At 36.2% G+C, this 15,289-nt stretch overlaps 1 protein-coding gene across 1 annotated transcript; it reads left to right on the plus strand.

Moving 5' to 3' along the window:
- The first annotated feature begins 12,652 nt into the window (after positions 1-12,652).
- LOC131147775 (uncharacterized) lies at positions 12,653-14,499 on the plus strand. Its single transcript, XM_058097340.1, has 2 exons — positions 12,653-13,683; positions 14,175-14,499. Exons 1-2 carry the CDS (start codon positions 12,653-12,655, stop codon positions 14,497-14,499), a joined length of 1,356 nt encoding a protein of 451 aa, XP_057953323.1.
- The last annotated feature ends 790 nt before the right edge of the window (positions 14,500-15,289 follow it).

Genomic DNA, 15,289 nt, shown 5'->3' on the forward strand with positions numbered 1-15,289 from the left:
AACAGGGCATGACCCATAGGGTTAACAAAAATATATCAAACTTAAACTACAATATATTAGAAGAAAAATTTTCATGATAGTTATTTATAGTCTAAAACTGTCAATTTCATTAAAATAACTCTTTGTCATCTCTTATTTTTAAATTTTAGAGTGGAGATAAGACAAACAAACAAATAACAACGAAAACAAAAAACTAAGCCCTTAATTTCACTTGAGGAAATGGCTAAGACTATGCTAAATGAGCATAACTTGCTTAAATATTTTTGGGTTGAAGTGGTGAATACCGCCTGTTATGTAACGAATAGAGTCCATTAAAACCAACCTAAATAAAACCCCATATGAACTTTGGAAGGGCAAAAGACCAAATATCTCTTACTTCCATGTATTTGGATGTAAGTGCTTTGTCTTAATGATAAAGGAGACCTAGGAAAATTTGATGCTAAATCAGATGAAGGAATCTTCCTAGGATATGTAGTAAATAGCATAGCCTTTAGAATCTACAATAAAAGAACCATTTCCATTGTAGAATCCATTCATGTAGCATTTGATGAGGCTAATCTATTTTCTTCTAAACCTACTTATGTTGATGAAATAGAAATTAGAAAAAGTTTAGAAGACGTAACAATTCATGAAATCAAGGATGAGAGCAGTGAAACTAATGTTCCATCTAATGATGACTCTCTAGAACAATCTGAATTGCCTAAAGAATGGAAATTTGTAAAGAATCACCCTAAGGACCAAATCATAGGTGAACCGTCACGAGGGGTGTCCATTAGATCTTCATTAAACAATCTATGCAATCATTGTGCGTTCCTATCTCAAGAGGAACCCATGAACATAAATGAAGCAATCAATGATGATTCATGGGTAGTGGTCATGCAAGAAGAACTAGATCAATTTGAAAGGAACAAAGTTTGGAAGTTAGTTCCTAGACTTGTTGATCATTCGGTAATTGGGACTTAATAGTTCCATAGGAATAAGAAGGGTGAAAATGGCATTGTCGTCCTTAACAAGGCTAAATTGGTAGTTCAAGGTTACAATCAAGAAGAATGTATAGATTATGACAAAACCCTTTCTCCCATAATGGAAGCAATTAGAATGCTACTAACCTATGCATCTCACAAGAACTTTAAACTCCACCAAATGGATTTGAAAAGTGCATTCTTGAATGGGTATATAAATGAAGAAGTATATGTAGCACAATACCCTGGTTTTGAGGACTTTCATTTTCCTAATCATTTATTTAGACTAACAAAAGCCCTATATGGATTAAAACAATATCCTAGAGCTTGGTACAAAAGATTGAGAGAGTTCTTGTTAGAAAATGGCTTTACTAAAGGAAAAATGGATAGTATCTTGTTTATAAAATCTAAGAACAATGATATGCTCATCATAGAAATTTATGTTGATGATATTATCTTTGGTGCTACAAATGAGGAATTATGCAAAAAATTCACTACATGCATGCAAGATGAGCTTGAAATGAGCATGATGGGCAAATTGACGTATTTCCTTGGTCTTCAAATTAAACAAGCCAAAAATGGAACATTTATCAATCAATAAAAGTACATAAAGGACTTGCCCAAGAAATTTGATATAGAAGGTGGCAAGCCATTGGGATCTCCAAGGAGCATTTTCATTAGTCTAGACAAAGATGAGCAAGGAAAATCAGTAGATGTTAAATACTACCTAGGCATGATAGGTAGCTTCCTTTATTTGATGGCTAGTAGACTTGACATTATGTTAGCGTTTGCATGTGTGGTAGATTTCAAGCAGGACCTAAAGAATCTCACCAAATTGTGGTTAAAAGAATCTTGAGGTATTTGATTGGTATTATAGACTTAGATTTATGGTATCCTAAAGATACATCATTTAAGATGATCAATTATTTAGATGCGGATTACGGAGGATGTAAAATAGACTGGAAAAGTACAAGCGGTACTTGCCACTTCTTAGAGCATTCTCTCTTATCTTGGTTTTCCAAGAAACAGAATTTTGTGGCATTATCCACTGCTGAAGTTGAGTATGTTGCAGTAGGTAGTTATTGTGCACAAACATTGTATATGAAACAACAACTCAAGGATTTTAATTTGGAATATTCAGTTGTGCCTATTAAATGTGATAATGCCAGTGCAAATAATATTTCCAAAAATCCTATATCTCACTCTAGGACCAAGTATATAGATATAAGGCATCATTTTCTTAGATATCATGCACAAAAAGAGGATATTATTCTTGAATTCATAAACACAAATGAACAATGGGCAGATATTTTCACAAAACATCTTTCAGAGGACCGGTTTATCTCAATACAACAATTAGGTTTATTACACTATAGAGAAGTGATTTGAGAAGGAGAAGTTCATTAGAATGAGTGGTTGAGTCAAAAGAACAAGTAAGTCAAAATTTCTGAAGGACAGGCAACAAACCTTTTACTATCTGTCGACTACAATGTTACTGACTTACGAATTTTTCAAGTTCAGGAACATCAAGCGACTAACCATTCGAGATCAGTCGACTGACTCGCTACTAACTTGTGAGTGTTTAAAACACAAACATGTCAGGTGACTGACTGCATCAGGTCAGGCGCCTAAACTGCAGAGATATATATATATATATATATATATATATTATATTTTTAAAAGCCCTAATTTTTCAAGCCCTAAAGCTACTAACCACTATTCTCTCCTCTCCTAAAGGCTATTCTTTCACTTCTAAGTGTTCTCCCACAAACATTTCATCGATCAATCTTCATAAAACCTCCAAATCTTGCATTCTTCTCTCATTATAGCTGAACAACCGAACACATTCCTCTCAAACCATGCCAAAGACCAAGAAAAGGGCAAATTGAAGCTCTACTTCTGGGAAGGATAACACTGAGGACATTCAGAAGTCGTTGGTTACTCCAGAAGTTAGGAGAATGTACTGAAAACACATCAGATTAACAGAACCCATTCTCGATAAAATCTTAGATGTTTCTTTTATAAGAGAGAATTTTCCTAATATCCTACAAATGTTTAATGCTTTAGGTTGGGAAAGATTCATTGCGTATCAGTTTAGGGGCATATATCCTAACTTAGTGAAGTTGTTTTATGAAAATATAGTAAAGGGTGAAAAATTGTATTCAACAACTGTAATGGATAAGGCGTTTCTCTTACTCCACAAACACTTGCCGCTAGATTTAAGATCCAAGCTGGTGAGTTTGAATGTCCACAACTAGGACAATCTTAGATTATGGCTTAGGACTTCGACTTAGAATAATTATTACCATTGATAATGAGCGAAACACCTATTTATTTTGGTCACCCTCCATTATACCGACAACTTAACCTTGAAGCTAGGATTATACATAGCCTCATTACTTACAATATTCTACCTAGGGTAGAGTCTGGTGACCATCAATCCTATTTAGATTGTTTTGTAATGTGGTGTTTGTATAAAGGAAAGTGCCTTGATCTACCAAGTCTAATTCTAAGATGGATGATATATAAAGAAGAATCACGACTGGCAATTCTTCCTTAAGGAGGAATTTTAACTTTAATCGTTGATCATCTTGGAGTTACCAACCCATCCACATTGTTTATCAAACACATGCACTATAACTACTTTTCATCAACTATAGTTAAAATTATGGGATATGAGAAGTATCAAAACTTAGGATGGATCCCTAAGCATGGTAGAGCTTATAGAGAAAATGTAGGACTTCAAGCAGACCATCAACTAGCTCAAGAACCACAGCAGGACGCACCACCTGCACCTGCAAAACATAGTACCGATGCTCCTACTTGGTTTATCGACTCTAGTCATCATATGGATTCTTAGCTGAGTGCATTTCATGGGGAAATGAATACGAAATATGATGCACTTCAGTCCAACTTTACTTCCTTTAATCGCGGCTTAGGTGCATTGAAAGCTATATGGATGGTTCTTCCACTTCAAGAGGGAAGGCTCCCATGGAGACAAGATTTGGAGATGGTGATGATGATGATGATAGTGGTGGTGGTGGTGGTGGTGGTGATGATGATGATGATGATGATGAGGAGGAGGAGGAGGGTACTACCTTTGATGGTGGTGATGAAGACGTAGACTAGCTCTTATTGTTAATCTCTTTCACTGAAAACAATTACTGAACAATTGGGTTGTAATATGGAATTTGCTATTTTCTCCTATTTACTATTGTTACTCTGGACATTTAGTCATGCACGCTGATTATGGATTTCCTTGTGTATTCTTTGCGTGCTGATTATTGGATATCTTGATAAACATATTTCTGAATTACTGGATATTTGAGACTTGCATGCTATATATTGGACTTTGTATTTGGGAATTAAATGCTGATTATTAGTCCTTTGAGGTTTTGCATGATATTTTTTCATTTATTCCTTTTTGTTGATGTCAAAATGGGGAGTAGTTATAGCAAAATGACATACTGTATGTTGAATATTCATGAGATATATGTTGCATAGTCATACTGAATGTTGAATATTCATGAGATATATGTTGCATAGTCATGCTGAATATTTATTGAAATAATACATGTTAGCTTTGATACATACATATTAGCTTTGATACATGATGTTAGCTTTGATACATGTTGAAATCATGAGTGAATGCAGATATATATATTTTTTTATGGAATGTATTTCTCTTATGAATGTACTGAACATCACATTGAATATTGTTTAAATAAATTTTACATTCAGGGGGAGTAATACATGCTAGCTTAATATGTGCTAGTTTAAAACTCTGACATGAGCTTTGAAATTGTTAATATTCATGTAATGACTTGTTAAGGGCAATCTTATTGTGAGGGGGAGCCTTATTAAGGCTTTCTCATTTTGCTCCTTATTTGTCATCATCAAAAAGGGAGAGATTGATTGAAGTTTAGACTTAAAACTACAAGTCATGAGGGATATAAGGCGTATTGAAGAGTTAATTAAAGCTCGGACAATTGTTGAAGCGACATAAAGACTTAAGACTTTATTAGCATTTATATTGTTAAAGTCTTATGTAAGTACTTCTAAGGTCAATATTGTATTTGAAGCTCTTAGGATTCATTTTGGAACTAGAGACCTGATTTAGAACATGGAAAATATTTTTGTAAGGTCTAATATACATTTTCAAAGTTAACAAAAACAAGTTTTGGAAACAAAATGTGAAAAACACTATGTAGTTAGTGGTCAGAAGACTGATATGCTACTATCAATGTTAATAAGAAGCAGAATAGGATCAAACGACTGAACCCTCGAGATTAAGCGACTGAAATGCTACGACCTATTCTGATGTGCTATTTTGAATAAGTTTAGGCGACTGACCTTATGGATCAGGGGACTGAAGTCTATGTTTTAAACTTCTAATAATGCGGATTTTCTTTCCAAATTTGAATGTTTGAGTTTCCAAACTTGGGGAAAACGGTAAGAAAGTTTCCTACTCTATACAAAGATTACTTTTTCACAAACTATGGCACCCAATACTTACACATACAATTCAAATTCGTTTCATACTCTTACTAAACTCTCTGAAAATTTGTTGTGAGCTTTTGCTGAAATTCTGATTCGTCCTTCTTAAATCTTCATCTTACAATCATAATTCTTTAGATTTCTTATGAGCTTCAATATGATATTGATTATCTGAAATATATTGTGCTTTAAACTTGTACAAATTCTGCTCTGCTGAGAGTGATTTTCTTGTACGAATTTTGTATTGTTGTTTTTGCAAACTTTGATGGTTCAGGGTTGTTGAACCATTGCCTAGTGAGAGAGTATTCTCATTAGAGAGGGGTATCCACCTACCTAGAGGGTTACTTCACCTATTGAACGAAGTGGTAAAGGAAATGTTCACAACGAGTTTCTTGAGGCAAGGATGTAGGCAATAAGCCAAACCTTGTAAAAAATCTAGTGCTCACTCTTCTTCCCTATCTCCTTAATTTTGGCACCTTATAATCTGTGTGTATGTTTTTAAATTCATTGGGAAATTTTCCAAATACTGAGATTTTATTTTTTTTGAATCAAGTGACTAAGTTGGCTATTGGTTTATGTTATTGAATGAAAAGTAAGACAAGAATTGATATCTAAATTCAGGTATGATTGGCTGAGGTTAAGTCATTGTGGTTGATTATTTAATTGAAGCATAAGTATAAAGAAATATTAACTTGTGTAGATGCCCAAGTTTTAACCAGGCCATTTTGGGAAGAATCGGCACAATAAAAGTTAACTTTAAATCCTGAGAATTGAAAGATCCTCTTTGAAAAATCAGATCGAGTCCTGAGTTTTGATAAGAGAGTCTTGGTATTTCTAAATTGATCCCTGGCATTTTCAAATCGATTCTTGGTTTCATTTTAATCGAGTCCTTTTCAAAAATAAGTTCTTCTATTCCCAAAAGGAGTTCAGATATTTTTTAATAGAGCCCCGGGTATTTTAGATTGAGTCTTCTTAAGTTTGTTTAGAGCAAGTCTTTTAAAGTGGTTTTTGTAAATTTTAAAATTGAGTTTGATGGTTTTAGAAATCCAAAATGGAGGCCTTTTAATTAAGTATCTTGTCCCTTAAAATCGAGTCCCTCATGTTCGAGCTCTTTTTATTTTCAAGTCCTTTTGTTTAAGTTAAGTCTAGGTCCATTTATTTTCGAGAACTTAGGGTCAGATTTTGTTGCTGGTTAGTTCTTGTGTGAGACTGGTCAACTTTGATATGGGGTTTCAGTCAAAATTGGAATACATGCTTGAAATCACATTTTTTATTAATAGAGAGTGGGGGAAGCACGTGCCCTAGATACAGTGCAGATACATGCAGCAAAAAAATACAAAATGTGCAAATACAGGAGCAGATACTGAATACAAAGAAATACAAAGCAAAATACATGAAATACATACAAAGAAATACCAAAAATGCAGGCGAATACAAAGAAAAATACATGAAATACATACAGGGAAGTGCAAGAAATACATGAAAGACAAATGAAATACAAAATAAAATCAGTTCAAAGTCTTCAGAAGCTTGTTTGCAGCATTTGGAGGCCCTATACACCAAATAAAGGGTCAGTAGGTTATAATCGATAAATGAAATTCAGAAAAATAAATAAATAAAAGAAAATTCACACGTGCACAATGAAGAGAATGACAACTGTTAAAATATTCCCTGCCAGAGTCCCCACAAACTGAATCGCGGGAATGAAAGGGCACATTATTGAAACAAATTTTTCTGTGGGGAACTGATTAGGTGGCAAATGAATTGCCCAAACTCCCTATAAATAGGGAGTCTTGCACAGGGCAAAGGGGGGGGGGGTAGCAAAGCATTAGAGAGAAATCAAAGGGAGCGATTAGAAAGAGAAAGGGCTAACACAGAGAGGATAGAGAAATTAGTAGAGAGAGAATCGGGAGAAAAAGGGGTAGAGCATTAAAGAGGAAAGGGAATAAAAAAAGGGTAGAGCATTAGAGAGATAGAGAAACTAGCTGTGAGAAATCAAGAAAGAGAAAAATGGAAGCAGATTGAGAAATTAGCAGAGAGAAGTCAAGAGAGAGTTAGAGCAATTTAGCATAGAAGAGTAGTTAGAGCAATTAGCACAGAGAGTAGTCAGAGCAATTAGTGCAGATAGATAGAAATTGAGAAGGCACTTTGTAGTGCCCTCTCACACCGATGCATAAAATTTGATTCAACCATCCTTATTTTTGTGAAATATATGCCAGATGAAAAACTTGAAAATTTTTCCAATACGATCTTCTAGTTTGAAATTGTAGATGTAATTAAAAGATATTCCATATCTCCATTTTTGGTTTCAACATGATATCCATTGAGACGTATATCTTTAAAATTTAGTAGATTTCTTCAGGATATACTAGAATACAATGCATCATTAATATATAATTTTGTCCCATTTAGAAACATAATATGAACTCTTCTAGAGTCCTCTATTACATTTGCAGAGCCAAATATCGTATTAACATTAATTTCAGCTAATGTTAATTGCAAGAAATATTTTTTAACACAAAGAATTGTGTGAGTCGTGTCACTATCCTCCAAACACATGTCATCTTCCATTTTATCAAGTTTATTTTGTATGGTCAAGTAAATGAAAAATAAAATTTAAGAATTAATAATGATAACAAAATATTACCAAACATATTATATGTAAAATTTTTAAAAATTACATAAATTAATTTTTTCAAAATAACATAAACATGAAGATAATTTAATAGTAGACATTTCCATCCCCAATCAAATTATCAATTTTGCCACTAGGATTCTCAAAAAATTAGAAACATCAAAATCAACATCCAAAGGAGACTCATACTTAGCATCAATGGGTTCAGACAAATTTACTTCAGCATTTTTTCCTTTTCCTTTTAACGATACCTTGTAAAGGTCAATTAGGTGTTTAGGAGTGTGACATATTCGAGACCAATGACCTTTTGTTCCACACCTATATCAAATATTATCATTATTTTACACTTTGTTATTTTGTTCAGAATTTTCTTTATTCTTTGCCCATTTTCTTTTAGTCTTTTCAATACCTTTGCATTCAAACTTTGAAGGATGATCATCATAAGTCCAACAATTTTTCCTACGACAACCCCTTTTACCACCACGACCTCATCCACGACCTTGAGAAAAAGCCACATTCACTTCAGGGAATGGTGTTGACCCAATTGGATGAGATTAATGATTTTTCAACAACAACTCGTTATTTTGTTCAGCCACCAGTAAATAAGAAATTAGCTCAGAATATTTTGTAAATCTACGCTCTCGATATTGTTGCTGCAAGAGCACACTTAGGGCATGAAAAGTCTAATATGTTTTTTCTAACATATCATCATCAGTAATTTTTTCTCCATATAACTTCAATTGAGAGCTAATTTTAAACAAGACTGAATTATATTCACTTACAGTTTTAAAATCTTGCAGTCGCAAGTGTATCCAATCATATCGAGTTTTTGGAAGAATTACCGTTTTTTGGTGTTCATATCTCTCCTTCAAGTTGTTCTAAAAGACTAATGGATCCTTAATAGTAAGGTACTCAATTTTCAATTCTCCATGTAAATAGTGTCGAAGGAAAATCATTGCCTTTGCACAATCCTGCAGGGATGCTTGATTTCCTTCTTCAATTGTACTACCAAGATTCATAACATTAAGCTGAATCTCAACATCAAGTACCCATGGTGGATAATTTATGTTGACTTTTTAAGTCTTATCTCGTTTTGATTATGACAAATACAAAGTATCTTACATGTGCATTGAGTTTGTGTGTAGGATCAATTTAGCATGATTGGGCAACGTCATATGGAGACTCGAAGAAAATGAAGCCCAAAAGTGTTTTCATTTGTATTTGTATTTTATATTATTCATTCGGGTCTGTAATATATGGTTTGTAATAATGACATCACTTGCATGATAGGATTGCAATGCTCAAGATGACCGTAGATAGACTTTAGGGTTGACTAACGCCAGGTTTTTAAGGCTAAGTTAAAATGCCTTGACCTTAGAAAAGACCTTAGGTCCTTGCACTTGCACTTAGGAAAATCCTCATTTTTCATATATGCTATTAGGGGAAATTAATATTCAAAATCAAGACCTAAATAAATAATTGATAAGTCACTCGGTCGATCGAACCTAGCTGTGTATATTCAGCTCAGTCGACCAAACCTCTCAGGGGTCAACGGTTTGACCAGGCTTCAGTCAACCGAACAGTTTTTTCACATATCTTCCTCAGTCAACCGAACTCGCTCGTGTCTGACACTCAACGGTTCAGCCAACCGAACTTTCAGTTCAATTATGGTTGGGTCGATCAAACTGGTTGATCAGCAGACGAAACTCATATATAGTCGACCGAACCTCGAAGGGTTCCAAAATCGCCCTGAATCGGTCGGTTGTATTCCATAGTTAAAAAGTGGCTCGATCGACTGAACTTATAAATGTAGCCAACCAAACTTAAAATGTGGTCGACCAAAACTCTAGGGTTGGCCAAAATTTATAGCGAGTTAATTAGGGTAAATCAGGGTTATTTTTATTAAACTCATATAAAACAAACAATTATAATAATTCCCCTGATGGCCCCAACGGTCAAAATTTTTGGCTTGTCTATGTATATGACCTCATTTGCAAGATTAAGCCAAGATTAGCAAATATATTAGGGAAAAAAACTCTCTCAAATTTTTTATACACCTATTTGCTTATACTCCTCATTTCGCAAGCTTATTTGTTCTACTCTCTCAAACTCCTTTTGATAAAATCATTTTTTAGAGAGTATCATTTTTGTTGTTCTCCTTACTTGCAAATTAATTGCAAGATTAAAAGGAGATTGCTTTGATTTTATTGTGTGCTTCAAATCTTTGTTTGAAGAATCATCACTCTCATATACTACCTATTTTAAAATTCTTTTGAGAGTATTTTCTTAAAGTTCTTCCCATATTTTGATTGATACACATTTTGCTTTGGGAAAAACCTTTTATTGCTTGTGTCTTTTCAAATTCATTGCAAGACTCAAGAGCTTCTTGTGTGATTATCGAAAATTATTTTAGAAGCTAAATCACTACCTACACTTCATTGGTGAAATATATTTGAGGTAGAAATTATATTGCGTCTTGATTTCTTTGATGAATATTTAGAGTGCATTATACGTTTGGATCAAGGATCGTATAGATATTAGCATCTCTCACATTATCATATATTTTATTTGATTGAGAGATATAGTTGAAAATCTCACTTAAGCATTAAATCTTTATCATCGGTGAGTGCATTGATTATACTGTGCTGTATCGGTACAAATCTGCTCGTATTTATAAGCATTAAAATTGTACATAAGTTCAAATTGTCTGTTGTATTCCAGGCGTGGCCTAAGGGGGTTTGATCTAACCCGTAAGGATCGGTTGTTAGGGTCTTCTCCTCCTCGTAAGGAAAGTATGTAAAGGTTGAGATCAGCCCTGATAATTTGACTTGGTTGTAACCAATGCCGCTCCACCTGTTAAGTGAGCTGTAGTGGAATCCTCGGGCTTGCGAGCTAGAGGCGGGGATGTAGGCAGTATTGGTCAAACCTCGATAACATTTCTTGTGCCTGCTTTTAATTTTTGCAATTTAAATTTTAGCATTTGAATATTTGTGATTTAGTATTGTGAATGATTAGGTTTATAATTGCATAGAAAGACCCTAGGTTGCGTAATACTACTAATTTGGATAAACTTAGGAGGAGAAATTTTTAAATACCCGATTCACCCCCTCTTGGGAATACACCAATTCCAACTATTTCTTCCAGAAATATCAAAGGTAATGAATTCAAGTTTTGTGAGGTTTGACATCATAAAGTCACTTTGAAAAACAAATAAAAATTCAAAGTTAGGTAAATATTAAAATGAAAATTTTATTCTCACATATATTTCAACATAAAAAAATTTAAGTTCACATATTCAAGATAAGAGATATAGTTAACACATAAATATAGTTTGACAAAAAAAAAAAAAAAGATTCTTACCTTGGAATAATACCAACGAAACTTAAAAGATTCTACTATACCATTAGAGACAAGATCATGCTGATAATGTGTTGTAAATGAAATAAATAGATAATTATAGAAAACTAAAGTAAAGAAATTTGGAACTATAGAAATTCAGCAGTCTAGTTCTTTAGGAGCTAAATGTTGCTAATCATCTTTTTATATGCATTTTGGTTGTAAAACATGTCCTTATATAGGCAAAGATTATATTGGCATCTTAAAGCTCAATTCAATAATGAATCATTATGTGGGCATACCAAAAGTTATAACCTATTCTCAAGATAGGCATCCACATGTATAATTGATTTGCCCAAAATATATCAGCAAATCAGAGTGAGTCAACACCTAGTCCTCACCCCCCCAAAGTCAAACCTTCTGATGAGAGCAATCATCTCCTTACCAATAAAGAAGAGGAAATATCCACATTGGTGACTTAAGTAGGCGAAGTGATGCACCTAAACACTTTATGACCAGGAGCGATTCATGCCCCCGCGCCATAAAGACGAATCAACCCAAGGGTCAACACCAGCCCCTATAAGAAGAGACACGGGGAAGAGGCCAAGGTAAGTGATATCACCCATTCTACTATTGCTTTCAACCTCTCTAGAGCATTCCTCTTACTTAGGCATCGGAGTGATCCCTCGGAGTACACCCCGGTTCCTCCAAGCCTTTTTTGCTTTTATTCTGTTCAGGTCATCGAAAATCTGGGAGCAGTTTCATTGATCATCACCAAATTTATCCTGCAACAATTGGCGCCATCTGTGGGAACTACATCAGAGAGGAACTCATATTGCTTTCAATCTCTAATGGTTCAAAAAAATAAAAATGCCAACCACTCACAGCTTTAGCTCTGGCCCTATCGGAAAAGAGTCTCCCCAGTCCATCCACTTCACACCTACAGAACCTTCAAGAGTCACCAGAGAAGAGTTTCTTGCCTTCCAAAAGAAAATAAAGGATATGTTCAACCTACTCTTACAGCAAAAGAGTCAAGAAGGGCATATCCTCCATCAACAACAGGTGAGTCCCGATCCACCCAAAAAAGCAGATGAACCGAAGGAGAGCGAGGATAAAACCTTCCTTACCAAGAAGGTAGAAGACGTAAATAGCGTAGATATCAACCAAAAAGGGTCCTCGGAGCTGGAGGAAAGGATTATGAAAATTGATCAGATAGAAAAAAATGATAAAAGAAGGCAAGACCAACCTCTTCTATGGGGAAGCATCTCTAAGGTCCTTGGAGCCGCCGTTCACCAGAGAAGTGATGGAGGTCCCACTGCCAAGCAGATTCAAGATGCCCACTTTTGAAAGGTACAAAGGTCTCTCCGATCCAATCGACCACTTATATACCTTCGGGGTGTTGATGCAGCTGCAAGGCACTTTTGATGTCATTATGTGCCAAGCTTTTGCAGCAACCCTTAAAGGTAGTGTTAGAGATTGGTACCGGACCCTACGACCTGAATCGATTGGCTCCTTCTTGGAGATGGTAGAGTTGTTCACTAACCACTTCCTCAGCAGTCGGAGGATCATTAAAACAATAGCCCACCTAATGATCATGGTCCAGGGAGAGAGGGAGATGCTAAAGAAATTCGTGCATCACTTCAATGCCGCGACCCTAGAGATCCACAACCTAAACATGGGAGTGGTTTTGGAAACTCTGACCACAACCCTTCAACCCGGAAGCTTCCTATACTCCTTAGGGAAGAAGCCTCCAGTTGACATGGGAGAATTGATGGCCCGAGCACAAAATTATATCAACCTGGAAGAAATGATCGACACTAGGAGAAATCGCATTGAGCTGAAAAGAAAAAGTAATAGTCGGGAAACAGGAGAATCCTCTAGATCTATGAAGAGACAGGAGACTAGTATGCTGCTCACCAGCCCTAAGGTGAGGGGGCAATCCAGTAAGTTCCCCACCTATACACCCCTAAATGTATCGCGTTCTGAAGTACTGATGCAGATATGGAAGAAGGACTATGTCTCGTGGCCTGAACCTATGCGAACCCTTTTACATAAACGAAACATGTCCAAGTTTTGTCAATTCCACAGGGATCATGAGCACAACACAGAGGAATGTATTCAGTTGAAGAATGAGATCGAAGCCTTGATAAAAATGGGATACCTGTCAAGGTTTATAAAGAAAGAAGATCCACAAAGGGAACCTCACGAGCAAAGGAGACCCAATGCGAATGAGAAGGAAGAACGGGTCATAGGGTAAATCACGGTGATCTTCAGAGGATTGGCTAGTGGAGGAGATAGCGGAGGTGCTTGCAAAAGGTACACTAAACAAGTGCTCTCAACATAGAGAGGAGAAGCAAGTAGCAAAAGGAACAAACAAGATGATGATATCATCTTTTACAACGGAGACGAAGAAGGAGTACAACAACCACACGAAAACGCACTGGTACTCTCCCTGTTGGTGGCGAACTACAAAGTTAAACGCGTATTGATAGATAACAGGAGCTCGGAAAACATTATGTTCTGGTCAGTACTTGAAGGAATGAAGATGGGTAAAGACTGACTCAAACCAATCTCAACCCCTCTAATTGGGTTTGGTGGAGACGTAGTTCATCCCATCGGGACAATCATACTACCAGTGATAATAGGGACGACCCCGCAACAAGTTACTTCACTAATAGAGTTCATGGTGGTCGACCGACCTTCGGTATATAATATCATATTGGACCACCATTTGCTTAATGCAGTTCGGGCTGTAACATCGACATACCACCTCAAGATGAAATTCCCTACGCCAAACGGGACAGGGGTGGTCAAGGGAGATCAAACAGCAGCTCGAAACTGCTACGTAATGGCACTGAAAGGGAAGATGAAGGCAAGAGAAACCTTAACTGTGGAAGAATTAGAAGTAAGGGGGAATACCCCCAAATTAGCACAGTGGATGAAGACATCGCGAGCGTACCTCTAAATGGCCACCAAAAGAGATGCATACAGATCAGGAGCCGCCTACCTGACACCTTGAGAGCCGAGCTAAGAGACCTGCTGAATGAATTTGCGAACATGTTCACCTGATCGGTCGAAGACATCCCGGGCATTGATCCTACCATCATAGAACACAGGTTGCAGGTTGACCCCAATCACCGACCTGCGAAACAGAAGAAAAGAAGTTTCGCCATGGAGAGAATCAAGGTAATTGATGAGAAGACAACCAAGCTGGTGCAAGGCAACTTCGTTAGCGAGGTGAACTATCCAGAATGGCTAAGCAACATGGTTCTGGTGAGGAAGTCGAAGGTAAAATGGTGCACCTACATAGACTTCACAGATCTAAATAAGGCATGTCTGAAAGATAGCTTCCCTTTCCCCCGAATCGATCAACTAGTGGATTCGACCTCCCGGCACGAACTTCTCAGCTTTATGGATGCCTCCTCAAGATACAATCAAATCCCAATGCATCGAGCTGATAAAGAGAAAAAATATTTTATCACTGAGAGGGGGCTATACTATTACTGAGTGATGCCCTTCAAATTAAAAAACACAGGGGTCACGTACCAGAGGTTGGTGAACAGGATATTCAAAGATTAGCTCGGAAAAACTATGGAGGCATACGTAGATGACATGGTGGTAAAAAGCTTAAAAGCAAGGAAGCACTGCAAAGATTTGAGGGAGATGTTTGAACTTTTGTGTAGGAACTAAATAAAACTAAACCCATCAAAGTGTGTGTTTGGCAATTCAGCAGGAAAATTTCTTGGTTTTATGGTGATGCACAGAGGTATAGAAGCTAACCCAGATAAAATAAGAGCACTGCTAGGAATGGAGGCTCGACGGACAAAGAAGGAGATCTAGGTCTTAACAGGAAGGATAG

Source organism: Malania oleifera, chromosome 1 (assembly GCF_029873635.1).
Source record: "Malania oleifera isolate guangnan ecotype guangnan chromosome 1, ASM2987363v1, whole genome shotgun sequence".
NCBI classification, from domain to species: domain Eukaryota; kingdom Viridiplantae; phylum Streptophyta; class Magnoliopsida; order Santalales; family Ximeniaceae; genus Malania; species Malania oleifera.

What these genes read in the sequence shown, in the direction of transcription:
- LOC131147775 (XM_058097340.1), top strand. Translation starts at nt 12,653, where the DNA reads ATGATAAAAGAAGGCAAGACCAACCTCTTCTATGGGGAAGCATCTCTA. An exon ending in AAGGAAGAACGGGTCATAGG is followed by an intron (nt 13,684 to 14,174) that starts GTAAATCACGGT and finishes TGCTTAATGCAG; the next exon opens with TTCGGGCTGTAACATCGACA.